Source organism: Pterocles gutturalis, unplaced genomic scaffold, assembly GCF_000699245.1.
Source record: "Pterocles gutturalis isolate BGI_N339 unplaced genomic scaffold, ASM69924v1 scaffold24547, whole genome shotgun sequence".
Lineage (NCBI taxonomy): Eukaryota > Metazoa > Chordata > Aves > Pterocliformes > Pteroclidae > Pterocles > Pterocles gutturalis.
The window spans coordinates 24,480-37,131 of NW_010109092.1; the positions used below are offsets into that span (position 1 = coordinate 24,480).

A 12,652-nucleotide genomic window follows, 5' to 3' on the forward strand; every position below is an offset into this window, starting at 1 on the left:
CTCCTTCATCAGTCTACTTGCATTCTAAGGCCCCAGCTGGGAATTTCGATGCCTATCACACATGGTGTATGGAGTCACTAGGGTTAAATATTTTGGCTGTGTTGACTTTGCTTTGTGGAGTTTCTTATGGTTGTGTTTGCAAAGGGTGTTGTGGTATGTGCTGAATTAGCATCAGCTTCCTTGATGGAGAGCAAGCAAGCGGTAGGAATAGTTATCCCTGAGATTTTGGGTGTAGGGTGGGATGTTTGCCCAGGAAGGGTAATGAAGGGAAGAGACAACAGAGGAAAATGCTTGTACTTGCTTTGAACATGGGAATGTCTGGTTTAAACAGAGCATGGGAACAGAATAGGAAGCTTATCAAGGAAGGATTGATACAGGCTACCCCCAGCAGCCAAAGAGGAGGTTTTGGTGGCAACTAGTGACTTGATTGAGATGAGATATTAGGAAAAAAAAATTTCCTGTGAGGATGGTGAGGCAGTGTCCCAGGTTGCCCAGAGAAGCTGTGGATGCCCCATCCCTGGAGGGGTTCACCAGGAGCTTGCATGTGGCCACTCTGTTTTGGAAAGTGTTCGCCACTTAGGAGGAATGAGAGCAGAAGTGATGGAGAAAGCTAAAAGGCACTCATGGCCTTCCTTTAGTCACTTTAAAATGCTTCATTGCTCCACTCAGGAAATTAATTTAGGGCCACAAGCCAGAATGAGTAGAGAATGGTAAAAAATTCATAGATTTAGATAAGTCCATACAGCTGGATGAGGTCCTTCCTGGAGTGGGTAAGGATTTGAGATGATCTCTGAGTTGATGGGATTTACCTTCAGGGACTGGGAACAGGCTCAGCTGTCCCTAACAGGAAGAAAAGGAGGTTTAAGGGAGTTGTAGATGAGTCAGTGTAACTTCATTTGCTGGAGGAAATGTGTTGGTTATACACTTTGCAAAAATCTAGAGAGTAACAAGAAGATCAGAAAGAAACAGGTTTATCAAGCTTGACTCGTCTCAAACTGATTATTTTTTTTTTTTGTATGAAGTTAAAGTTGGCTCAAGGAGAGAGCAGAAGACCTTTCTTTTGAATTTTGATAGGGTTATGACAGTGTCCTAAGCTCACGATAGCGGTTTGCAATGGCCATACCCTCACAGATCCTCAAAGTGTGCTGGGAGAGTGCCTGATCCCATCCCACTGCCATCACCAGCGGCTTCCTAGTGCCTGGGTCCAAAAAAAAGAGGGTTTCTTAAGTCCTGAAAGCCCTGATAAAATGAAGTGGGAGTCTTGGCAGCCAGGATAAGAGTTAGGGACCTTAACGCCAGATCCGCCTGTGACTGCAGACGTCTTGAGGCTTCTTATCTCAGCACCATGAGAGGTCACGTCTGGTCTGTATGGTTGTGTGACAGGACAGGACCATGGCTATAACATGAATTTTGGCCTGAATGTGGTACCGCAGCTGAAAACAATGCCAGCTGTGGCACAGCTCTCTAGTCTGTCTTCTGCTCTGGGATGCCACCAGCTAGGACCTGTTTGTTGACCAGGATTTTGCAAGATGAAGCCATGGTGGCCCCATCTGTGGTTCCTTCAAAGACTCCACCTGCCTCTCCCTGTTGCAAAAACCCCTCAGTGTGTTGCCCTGTGATGGGGAGCCAAGGAGGACAACACAAACAGCAGGGCAGGGGTCTCACCAGCAAGACCCCATCCCATCATGCCCAACCTCCATGGCCATTTGGTCTGTAGTCCTCCAGGAACAGGTCCTACTTTGGGGTGGTGCTGTGGTTGGTGCAAGGCAGAGAATTATGACTTACTGACTGCCAGGACAAAGATGGCAAAGATACCAATCACCTGCCAGAGGCGAAGCCCCCAGATCACCACCGTCTCCGAAGTGACAGGGTCCGGTTTCTTTTTGGGGGGTTCTGTGGTGGCCTGGGAAAGAGGGAGAGAGAAAAAGAAAAAAGAGAAACGGTGTTTAAGATTTTGCAAGGGTCCCTAGAACAGTCAGGAGGATGCCAAAAGCAAAGGAAATGGTGGACCCCAGTTTACTTGCCCCCAACTATTTTGAAATCTTTGAGAAACAGAGACTTCACTAAAGAGCTTGTATCCACTTTGATGTTTATGTGAGGGATTGCCAGTTTTCATGACTGCAAAGCAAATCTTTTTGCTGTTATTTTTCTCTCTTGCTCTGGGTTGTCTCCCTCTGGGTCTCCCCTCTCTCAGGGTTGTCTCAGTCTCTTGGACAGTCAGGCTCTTCTCTCCATTCAGGGATTGTGGTTTCAGGGCTCTCTCTGCTCTGGGATCGTTAGCTGGGAACGAGCTGAGCCTTGGTCATGGGATGGTGAGCAATGTCACTGTGTATCACTCACTTGTGTGTTTATATATACTACAATTATTATCATCATAATATTGGAAATAATAATAATTGTAGTTTAATTATTAAATTGTTCTTATCTCAACCAATGAGTTTCTTTTCCCTTCCCCCCTTTAATTCTCTCCCCCATCCCCAGGAAGGGGTAGAGGGGAGGGTGAGCGAGCGGTGTTGTGGTGTTTTGTTGCCAGACGGGGTAAAACTACAACAATGAGGAACCTAAGTCTCATTGCAGACTCAGTCCTTCGTTCCTCCGTGCCTCAGTTTCCAATCTCTGGAATGGGGTTAAATGTGTTTCACAGGTGTGTTAAGAGGACAAATGGTAATGGTGAAACCAGTTGTGCAGACCACCTTCTGCGGTCCCAGTGCAGAGGCGGGGTCACACGTACCAACAAGAAGCATTTATTCTCTTGGCTTACAACTCAGAGAATCAGAAGATAACAACCCCTCACTGCTAATGAACTTCTCATTACGATGTTCTGTGGTGCAGCAAATCATAGAGGTAAAACCTGCCAGTGACCTTTCAGAAGGGTTGTTAACAAAACACCTTCACTGCCTTATACCTGAATGTAGGACCTGAGCTGAACTGGCAATAGCCTTTTGATAGAAGCTGAAAACACTTTATATCTAAAAAAAAAAATAAATCTCCTGAACAGGCACATCTGACTCCCTGCAGTGCCCTTCCCTTCTCAGCCCATGAAACTGCTGTTAAAACACAGCTGTAATGGACACCACCGAGCGAATTGGAGCTGCTCTCCAATTACTTGCCTATTTGTGCAACACAAACCATATTTTAGTCTCTTCCTAATGAAGGATGCTTCCCGCCCTGTCTGGAGTGCTTTGCCTCCCAGGGGCATCCTATTCAGAATCCATCTGTGGTGAATAGGAATTGCTCTCTGTCTCTTCTAAGCTGTCCTTGGCTACTCAGCACCACCTGGCCCCAAGTCATTGCAAATTGTGACCACCGCCCTGGCCATGGGGTATCCAGTGATGAAAACCCCGAATTGCTACAAGTGAACTAAGGGGGAAAGAAAGAAAGTCTGGCCAGAGTGGGTCTTGTAAAGGCATCTGGGACAATCAAAGAGGTCGGAATCTGTGATACTTACACTGTGTTGTAGTTTACACAACACAGCCGCTCGCTCACCCTCCCCGCTCCTGGGGATGGGGGAGAGAATTAAAGGGGAAAAGAGATTCATGGGTTGAGATAAGAACAATTTAATAACTAAATAATATTGGAAATTATAATAATGATAATAATAGTAATGTATACAAATGAGTGATGCACAGTGACACTGCTCATCACCAGATGACCAAGGCTCAGCCTGTTCCCAGCTAATGATCCTGGAGCAGGGAGAGTCCCAAAACCTCACTCATGGAACAGAGATAAGAGCCTGAGTGTCTGAGAGACCAAGACAACCCTGAGAGAGGGGTGACCTGGAGGGAGACAACCTGGAGCAAGAGAGAGAACTTTGGGACAGAGCCTCATCTCTATCCTGGCCATGCCGTGCATGGGATGGAACAGACCATTGGCCAGTTTGGGTCTCAGTCCTAAACCCAAGGTCGAATCCTGGGCTGGTCACTGGGGCTGTGCTCCCTCCCAGCTCCTCCTGCCTCTGCAGACACGGGCACAGCAGAGAAGCTGGAAAGTCCTTGAGTGTCCTGGCAGCAGCTCTGCCCATCAGTGTGTGATCAGCTTCTCCTCAGCACAAACCCAGACACAGCCTCACACTAGGCACTTCACTGTGTATCACTCATTTGTATATTTGTATATATTGCTATTATTATCATCATTATTATTTTTTCCAATATTATTGTAGTTTAGTTTTTAAATTGTTCTTATCTCAACCCACGAATCTCTTTCCCCTTTACCACTTTAATTCTCTCCCCCATCCCCGGGATGGAGGAGGGTGAGCGAGGGGCTGTTTTGTGTAAAACTACAACATATGCCAAAGACTTGGCACCCAAAGCCTGCTGGATGGGCATGTCCCCAGGTGTGGTGGAGCCCAGGCATGTCTTCCCCCATCTGCAGAGAGGATCTCCGCATCGGGTGCTAGTATCAGCTTTGCAGCTCCTCCAAGTGCCCAGCAAGGGCTGGGAGGAGGCACAAACCACTCTGTAAGGAGCTGGATCTGAGCTGACATTGGACACTCAGGGCTGTAAACCATCAACTAAACCCCAAAACATCAAATCATTTCCAGGCAAGGTGCATTTTTAGGTCGGAACAGTTTGACACTGGTTCTTCTAAATGGAAAAAGAAAAAAAAAAAATTCATGATTGCTTTGTTTCTGATTCATTTCAGGCAGGCAGCAACTGGCAGTGGTGATGGGGGTGGAAGTAGAGCTATCATCCCCAGTGGAAAGGGAGTGAGCTGCTGGAGACAGGAGTTTTATTCACTTCAGAGTAGCAAAATTGGAAAAGGCACTGCTTTTCAAAGTAGTCTTTTTTATTTTTTTTTTTTAAATGCCCTTTCTAATTAGGTGTGGCTGGTGTTGCTGCTTTGCCTGCAGCATGGCTGGGCTTTGAAAAACTAATAATATTTATTCCTAATTGCACTTGATTACACAAATCTAAAGGCCACAGATGGTTCTGGGGGGCTGAGCTTTAAACAAATGCACAGATGTACTCTCTCCCTTCCCCTCCTTCTGAACAACAAGAAGGAGATGGACGATCTGACAGCAGATCTCCAAAACTCATCTAGTGAGGCCAACAAAATCCTCTGCAGTGGTGGGAAACCCTGGTGGGGTCCAGATACGACATTGAAAATACACTGATGATAATGGATCTGTGGCTTCATAGGTCAAGGGCCAATATGATGGGATTATGAATTTAGGAAAACCAGACTGATCGTAATGACTGAATTTAAGCGTGCTAGCTAGTAAATCTAATATTTAATGTTAAATTATGGTGTAGATATAGCTGTTGCCCTCGTGGTGAGGCTTGCTTGTGCCTCCTGGGCTGGCCAAAGGACACTTCTTGTGGTCTCAGACCTCCAGCCTCCCTCATTCCCAATAGGAATCTGATTTATTTTTTTTTTCTCTTCCTACCTGGACCAGTTCACGGTCCCATGAATGAAAGCTTCAAATTGAACCCTGACGCCTCTTCTCATCTGAGAATGATAGCAGTCACACAAGAGCCTCTTTGGCATAGCTGTAGCATTTAGGATAGTTGTTTATTAGCAGAGGCAATAGATATAGTTAGAGATGAAATCTCTCTGCAAATAATAGATGTGCTCTCAGAACACTTTCAAGTTTGTCCTTAATGTTTATGTGGGTTTGGGTCTGGGAGAGTCCAATTACTTTGTACTCTGCATAGTCTCATCCCTCTCTCTTAAGCCTGTCTCCTCAGAGACCATGACAAATAATTTTCCAGAAAATAGCTTTTGTCATTTTCTGTAATATTTTTAATCCAATTTACCTGAAATACTCTCTCCCTCAAAGATGTCCTTCTTAAAGGTCTCAGTTCATCATGTGTGTTGCTTGTGTTGCGAACTGCTATTTGTTCTTTTTATTGTCCGCTATTGAGTTAAATCCATGCATCCACCTGGGAAATCAACCTCAGGAGCCCACTCTAACTCCTCAGTAATTTTACCTACCTTCCTTTGCACTACAGTCACACATGAGTATTTTTAGATTATTGCCTACAGCACCACATCCATCACGTTCATTTGGAGGCTACAAATGAGGGTTACTGTCCCTTGAGCCCAACAATACACAGCGAAGTGTAGTATTAACTCCACTTAACACCCTGTGTATCCAATATATCACTTGTCTGTACGGCAATTTGAAAGTGGAAGGACTTGGCAAACGTCTGAAAGCCTTTAATTAACCCCTCACTTGTTTTTAAATGGCCTTCAATTTATCTTGCAGTCATCTTCTTGACCAGCTCCATCAGGATCTGCCTTTGGTCTGCTGAAGCTATTCATAACTAGTAGTAAAGGTGCTTTTGGTTTTTTGGGGTTGTTTTGTTTGTTTTTTTTTTTCCCCCCCCCCCCCACTCTTAAGTCTGTGCAGCAGTTTTTCCAGGGAGTCCAAGCTTGAATGACAGAAGATCAGAAGTATCTTTATTTTTCTTGATTTCTTGGTAGAGTGAAGGGGAAACTTTTTCTGGTCTGATAAAGCCATTGGAACAGGCTGCCTGGGAAGTGGTGGAGTCACCTTCCCTGGAGGGGGTCAAGAAACGTGTAGATGTGGTGCTTGGGGACACGGTTTAGTGGGTTGGGTGGGGTTGGGTTGACGGTTGGACTTGATGATCCTTGAGGTCTTCTCCAACCTTAATGATTTTATGAAAGCTTCTGAAGAGTTTTTTACATGAGTTCTGAGGACAGAGTTTCACCTCCTGCCTGGGAAGCTTCAAACTTCAATCTAGAGACCAAGAGCTTAATAAAAGTCTGACGGATGCAGAATTTGACTCAATAAGGGGATAATTGACTAAACCACACGCTACATCCCAAACACATGATGTGCCTTCCTGCCTCAGTGTCCAAATTCACACCCAGTCCAGGTCTCCTAAGAGCTGACCTGATGCAGGTTATCCTGCTGGTTTTCTCCATGAGGAACACATGACTTCTGGGGTCTGAGCACCCTGTGACAACATGGGGAGCTGATGGGTCTAAACTTCACCCAAAGGAGGTGGACCTCTGCTATAAAACAGTAGGTAGTGTCAAGGTCCAGTTTTCAGGCAGCTTTTTTGTGTTTGTTTGTTTCTGTCTAGCCTGATTCTCTCCTTCAAAGGTCTTCATACAGACAGAAAGGTTTATAACAAAGCAGAAAACCCAAGTAAATCAAATGAGGGCTGAGAAAAGCCTTGGAATAGGAATGAGAAGACTGAGTTCCTTATTGACATAATTATGAACCATATAGGGATGACTGGGAAAATATGGTCTAGTCCAGGTGGTTTATCCATCCTTTGTATCAATAAAGTGGCTCAAATAAGCATAGAGATTTCCCTGTGCTCTCCCAAAGCAAAGTCCTGAGGTTTTCCTGTTATGCTGCAGAGCACTGACTACAAAATAGTCATAAAACACCACGGTGCTAAGTTTCAGCCCTGGCCCAAAAGAGGGCTGAATCTAAGACCTGACGGGGTTAATACTGGCCTTTATAAGAGGACATTTCTGTTCTAGAGGCACTGGAAATGTTGATGTTCCTCCCTCCCTAACTCGTCCTAATTCTGTTTCCAGAGCATCCCTTGGGCATGTCAAAGGTCTGATGGACAAAACCAGTAGTAGTATGAACTGTACTATCGGCTCGTCCCTCCTTCCCTCTGTAAGCTTCCTGCTTCTTGAGATGTGTAGTTCATCCTAGCTGAGACTCTTGGACAAATGATGGGGAAGGTGAACAGCTAAGGAATGGGCCGGTGCTATATGCATTTCATGTAATGGGTATTTTTTTTTTTTTATGGGAGCCAAATGCATTGTCTGAGCAGTCCTGTGCAAGGGGGGGAAAAAAAAAAGCCAAAGCCAAGCCTTCTCGTTCTTTAGTCTTCTTAGTGCTAGAGCATTGGTGTGATGCTGGAAAACAGCCTTTTCCCATTCTTCCAGGTGTTTCTCCAGCACCTGCTAATGTCTGAGGATGTCAATGTGTTGTAATGGTTGGGATATGGAGGCACTGAGGCGTGCATAGGTAGAGCTACGTGGATGTGGATGTTCACAAACCTATAGAAACTAGAACTTGGGCGAGGTGTTCCTGGGGAAGAGTACGTAGCTCTGGGTGAAGTGCAGGAGCACCTTACAGGAGGGCTCCTGGTTCATGGAGATAATTCCAAATTTATATATAATACCCAGTGCTAGGGTAGCTTGCTAGTCCTTGGACAGGACCTGGAGGTCCTGAGGACTCCTCCTTTTCAGCCTGGGGGACTGAGAATTCTTCCAAAAGGTCTATGAAAGAGAAAAGCTATTTGTCAATGCAATTAGATTCAATATTCCGAGGCTTTTATTGCCTCTTTGCTCCCAAGTGGAAAGTGCACGTGAATCTGCACATTTGAAAACACTTGAACACCATTAAACAAGAGCATCTTCTTGTTTCTTTACTTCTCCTTACTCTGTGGTGGGTTTGTTTGTGGTTTTTTTTTTTGTTTGTTTGCTTGTTTTGGTGGGGTTGGGGTTTTTTTTTTTTTGAGCTCATTGAAATCCTGTGTTGTCCATCCCACTTTGACCTTCTCTCTGTTTGCTTTGTTGGGCTGGCTTAGCAGAAATTGAATTATCCAGGATAACTACATTGTATAATTATTTGAAGTAAAAAGTCCTTGCAGAGCTTCAGAGCAGCCTGTAATTCGTCTGCTTTTTAGAAATACAGAAAGTGACTGCTCATCTAATCTCATTTTCAGATACCTGGTAGTTAACCTGCCGTGCAGCTTGTGTTTCCAGATGAGGATGTGCTATAAGAAGCAGATGAGTTTTCAAGCAAGTCTGGTATAAGGAAAGGAGACCACCAAATTACACCTGTTTTATAATAATTTTCGCAGTTTTGCCATTTATCTTGGTTTCGCTTTGGCATAAGGACAATTCCTGTAAAATGTGAGTCTGCAAAATGTAATGAACGGGAACATCTTCCCGCTGGGGTGGATGCTGGGTCGGCACATCGCCCTGGTTCCAGCCAAGCCTGCTTTGTGAAATGTGCCCTGTAAGAGAAAGTTCTGCCTCGCTTGTCACCTTGAGAGCTCCTGCAGGCTGAACAGCTTGGGAAAAAGTAAAAAACATCTATAGGAGAGTATGTGTGAATTTTTAAAGGAGCTTTAGGATCCTGTTTGCCTTGCTGGGGATGTTATATCGTGGTGAGATAGGATGGGTTGGTGGGTCCATCTGAAAATCCCGAATTAAGTGACTTGAAAATGAGACAACCAGAAGGTCAGAAGATGGACTGTGGGGTAGGGATATGAAGTCAGCAAGGTTGTCATTGTAGAGGGGAGACTGAGGTGAGATATTGGGAAGAAATGTTTCCCTGTGCGGGGGGTGAGGCAGTGGCCCAGGTTGCCCAGAGAAGCTGTGGATGCCCCATCCCTGGAGGGGTTCAAGGCCAGGCTGGATGAGGCTTTGGGCAACCTGGGCTGGTGGGAGGTGTCCCTGCCCATGGCAGGGGGTGGCACTGGGTGGGCTTTGAGGTCCCTTCCAACCCAGACCATCCTGTGATTTTATGATTGTCTCTGATGTGTTGGTGATGAACTGCTAAAATCTGCAGAGAGCAGACCTGACTTGATGTGAGGCCAAGGTGAGGGGCAGGGCACCCAGGGATATAAAGATTTAAAATGTTGAGAAAAAAAAAAAAAAAGAAATTATTTTGCTAGCTCATCACAGCTATGCCTGCCCAGATGCATTTCCCAGCAGTTTGGCTAAATCCAGAAATCTGAGCAAAACAAGCTCTGCTGCAAAAACATTCCCTTCGTCAGCTCCACAGCACCAGGGCTCTGACCCCAGACCAACACAGCACCTGCCCCTAACACAGCTCAGGCCTTAGGAAAAGGGGTTGAAAAGAGTTGGGCAGCAAAATGTTGAGCAGCTGGAATTCTGGGGAGGGGCTGTCCTTCTAGGCAGGATTCTCCCTTTTGAAACTGCTGGCAATGAGTTGAAATTTCTAGCAATAAGGGCTGCCAGGGCACAGTCCTGGGCTGGGAAGCTGCTGTTCCCTCTGCTTCATCCCAGCCTTGCTGTAGGGAGTGGGAGCCACGGGGACCATGTAGTCATCCCCAGGGGAAAGCTCTGACACTGAGCTGTGGGTGAGAAAAGTCACCTCAAAAGTTAACGTTTTGGCTGAACTAGAGGAAATAAAGGAAGAATCATACAGCCCAAATGTTTAACATGGGCAGGTACCTCCAGGGACAGGATCACCTGGCTCATGCGTGGTCCTTTTCTTTTATTTTTTTTTTTTATTTAATTTTATTTATTTTTTTCCCCTGAGCCTCTGATGTGGGGCACTTGTTGGACACACAGTACCGGGCTGGCAAATGCTGTGCTGTGACTTGGTCCCTTTGCACTGCATCAAGTTCTTTTTGGGGCTTAAAGTCACCCTTAAGTGCTGACTGTCCCCAGCAGCAGCTCTTGGTGTTTTAAAAACACCTTCTTGCTAGTCCTGGGCCTTTAGAAAGCAACAAGCATCTCCCATAAAAGCCTCAAATTCCTTAGAACGCCCTTAAATTCCCTGCCCTGCCCTACCTGTCCTCTCTGGGTGGAAAAAAAGAAATAATTCCTGGACACCCCCAAGTCCCTGATCTATAAAGCAAGTTGCTCCTTACCTCGATGAATTGTGCCACGGCAGCTCTCGAGCAGGACAAGAAGACGGAGGAAGACCTCACCCAGGAGGGAGGATGCTGCAGGGGTGGATCCCACGCCATCTTCTCTTCCCAAATTTCTGCACCGCAGCTCAAAGCAGGGGAGGGGATGGATAACCCAGCCTTCAGCAGCCTTCAGCATTTACCAGAACCGGTCGCGTGCTTGTCCTGGCCCTTCTTGCCTGTTTCCCTTTCGAACCCAGCTGCAGCCACAAGAGCTGACGCCGGGGAGTCATTAATTAATTAGACTGGTGTCGCTTACAGAGTGCTCTGCTGCTCCTCAGGCCGGGCTCAGGGAAGGGGGGGACGCAGGGAGCAAAGTCAGAGCTCTCCCTGCTCCCCCAGAGGAAGGCAACTCACTCATTAGGATCCTGGCTTTGCTCTTTTTTTTTTTTTTTTTTTTTTTTTAACAGCTGCCTGACTGATTCCAGCTCTCTTCTTCTTCTTCTTTTTTTTTTTTTTTCTTTTTTTTTTTTTTTCTTCTCCTGGCCTGTTGAGAGAAAATTCTCTTTCCCCTAATGAAAAAAAGGGCTGTAAGCCAAGCTGATACATAGCAGCATCATCCCTACCGCTAGCAGAGTCCGGTGTTACTAGAGATGAGTATTTGACATTTTGGGATTTGAAAAGTATCTTTTAAGCCTGAAGGATCTTGTGGATTACCCAGACTTGATGACTTGATGGCTGAAGGCAACTGGGAAGAGGGTGTGCATGGTAGAAGCTACAGCTGCAGGACCGTCATCTCCAGTTCAGCTCTGCTTGGGGGCATCAAGAAAATTATCTGAATAGGATGGGAAGGGAAAAAACACAGCTTGAGGGGTTGGAGGGAGCATGGACAGTCCTTCCACCGAGGAGCAAACAAAACCTTCAGCCACAGAGTGAAAAAGAGAGTCAGGAGGAGAGAGACTGCATGAACCAGGTTTACTATAGTCTCCCATACTCCTAATTTCTTGTGGTACTCATTACTGGGAGAAATGTGCACTTTTAGGCAAGAAAACAAGATGTGGGAGGCTCTCGTCACGTCTGTTGCTGTGTTGTAGAACTTTGGGAGACAGAAGCACAATTTCGGGAAAAATAGCTCTAGGGGAAATGAATAATAATAAACAGGGGAAATAAATAGGGGAATAAATAGGGGAAATAAATAATAAACAAGCTCAAATAGGCAGGCCAGCTTGAAGGTTTGTATTACTGATTAGCTGGTGAAGATTAGAGGAGGGTGGAAGGATGCCAACGTGTGCATCGCAGCCGCTCGGTTCTCCGTTGGATTTTTCCCTCGCCGCAGACCTAGGTGGTGACTTAGCTGCTGTGTTCCCATGCATGAGATGATGGGAAACTGTTTGCTCAGAAAATTGTTCTAAGAATTAAGTGGAGTGGAAAGGGAAGGCAGGATGCTGTGTGATGAGGTCTCATCAGCAGACAACAGAGGGTGGCAGCATCGAGGCAGGGAATGATGAAGTTGTCCAGCTTGGTTCTCCTTTCCCGGCTGAAAATCCAGTCTGGGGCTCTGAGAGCCTAAGCAGTGCTTCACCGAACTGGTTTTAGTGTTTTTCAGCTTGATTTCTTACAGAAATGGGGTTTTTGGACATGATGCTCCTCTTCTCCTCCCTTCACTCTACTTTCCATCCTCTGGACTTCTAAAACTTCGCTGTTGTTTTAATGCAGCTGAAACTGGCCAAGGGATAAAGGTCTGGGAGATATTGAATTTCTGTGCATTTCATTTCAAAACGTGTGCCCTGGGGTAAGAAATTAAATCTGCTGCAGTCCCCATAGAAGGCAGAAGGACAGTATGTGGACCATTTTTGCTGGACACCAGAGGAACCACGCTGGGCAGAGATGCTACGACCACCGGAGCCGTGGGGAGCTTTGCTTTGTTCCTGCACCTTGCTAGACACCAGCGAGTGCAACCACGGGGTGCAAATCCTCTGGGCTGCCAGTCCTGCTGCTTATGGGACTGCCTCCTCTTGGAAAATGTTGTCTAAGCGCTAGTACCAGTTCTGCTTAAGCAGAGCTTGTGGAAATGCACCTGCTGTGCCCTGGGTCAAACGCAGTATGAG

The 12,652-nt window shown here is 46.0% G+C and overlaps 1 protein-coding gene across 1 annotated transcript in view; it reads right to left on the minus strand.

Moving 5' to 3' along the window:
• TMIE (transmembrane inner ear) overlaps positions 1 to 10,664 on the minus strand; it is a 28,842-nt gene extending 18,178 nt beyond the window's left edge. The window contains exons 1-2 of the mRNA XM_010072871.1: positions 10,566 to 10,664; positions 1,786 to 1,903 (exon numbers count right to left, since the gene is read on the minus strand). Coding sequence (XP_010071173.1) covers positions 1,786 to 1,903; positions 10,566 to 10,664 — 217 coding nt within the window. The remainder of the gene's footprint in view (positions 1 to 1,785; positions 1,904 to 10,565) is intronic.
• Positions 10,665 to 12,652: the final 1,988 nt, after the last annotated feature.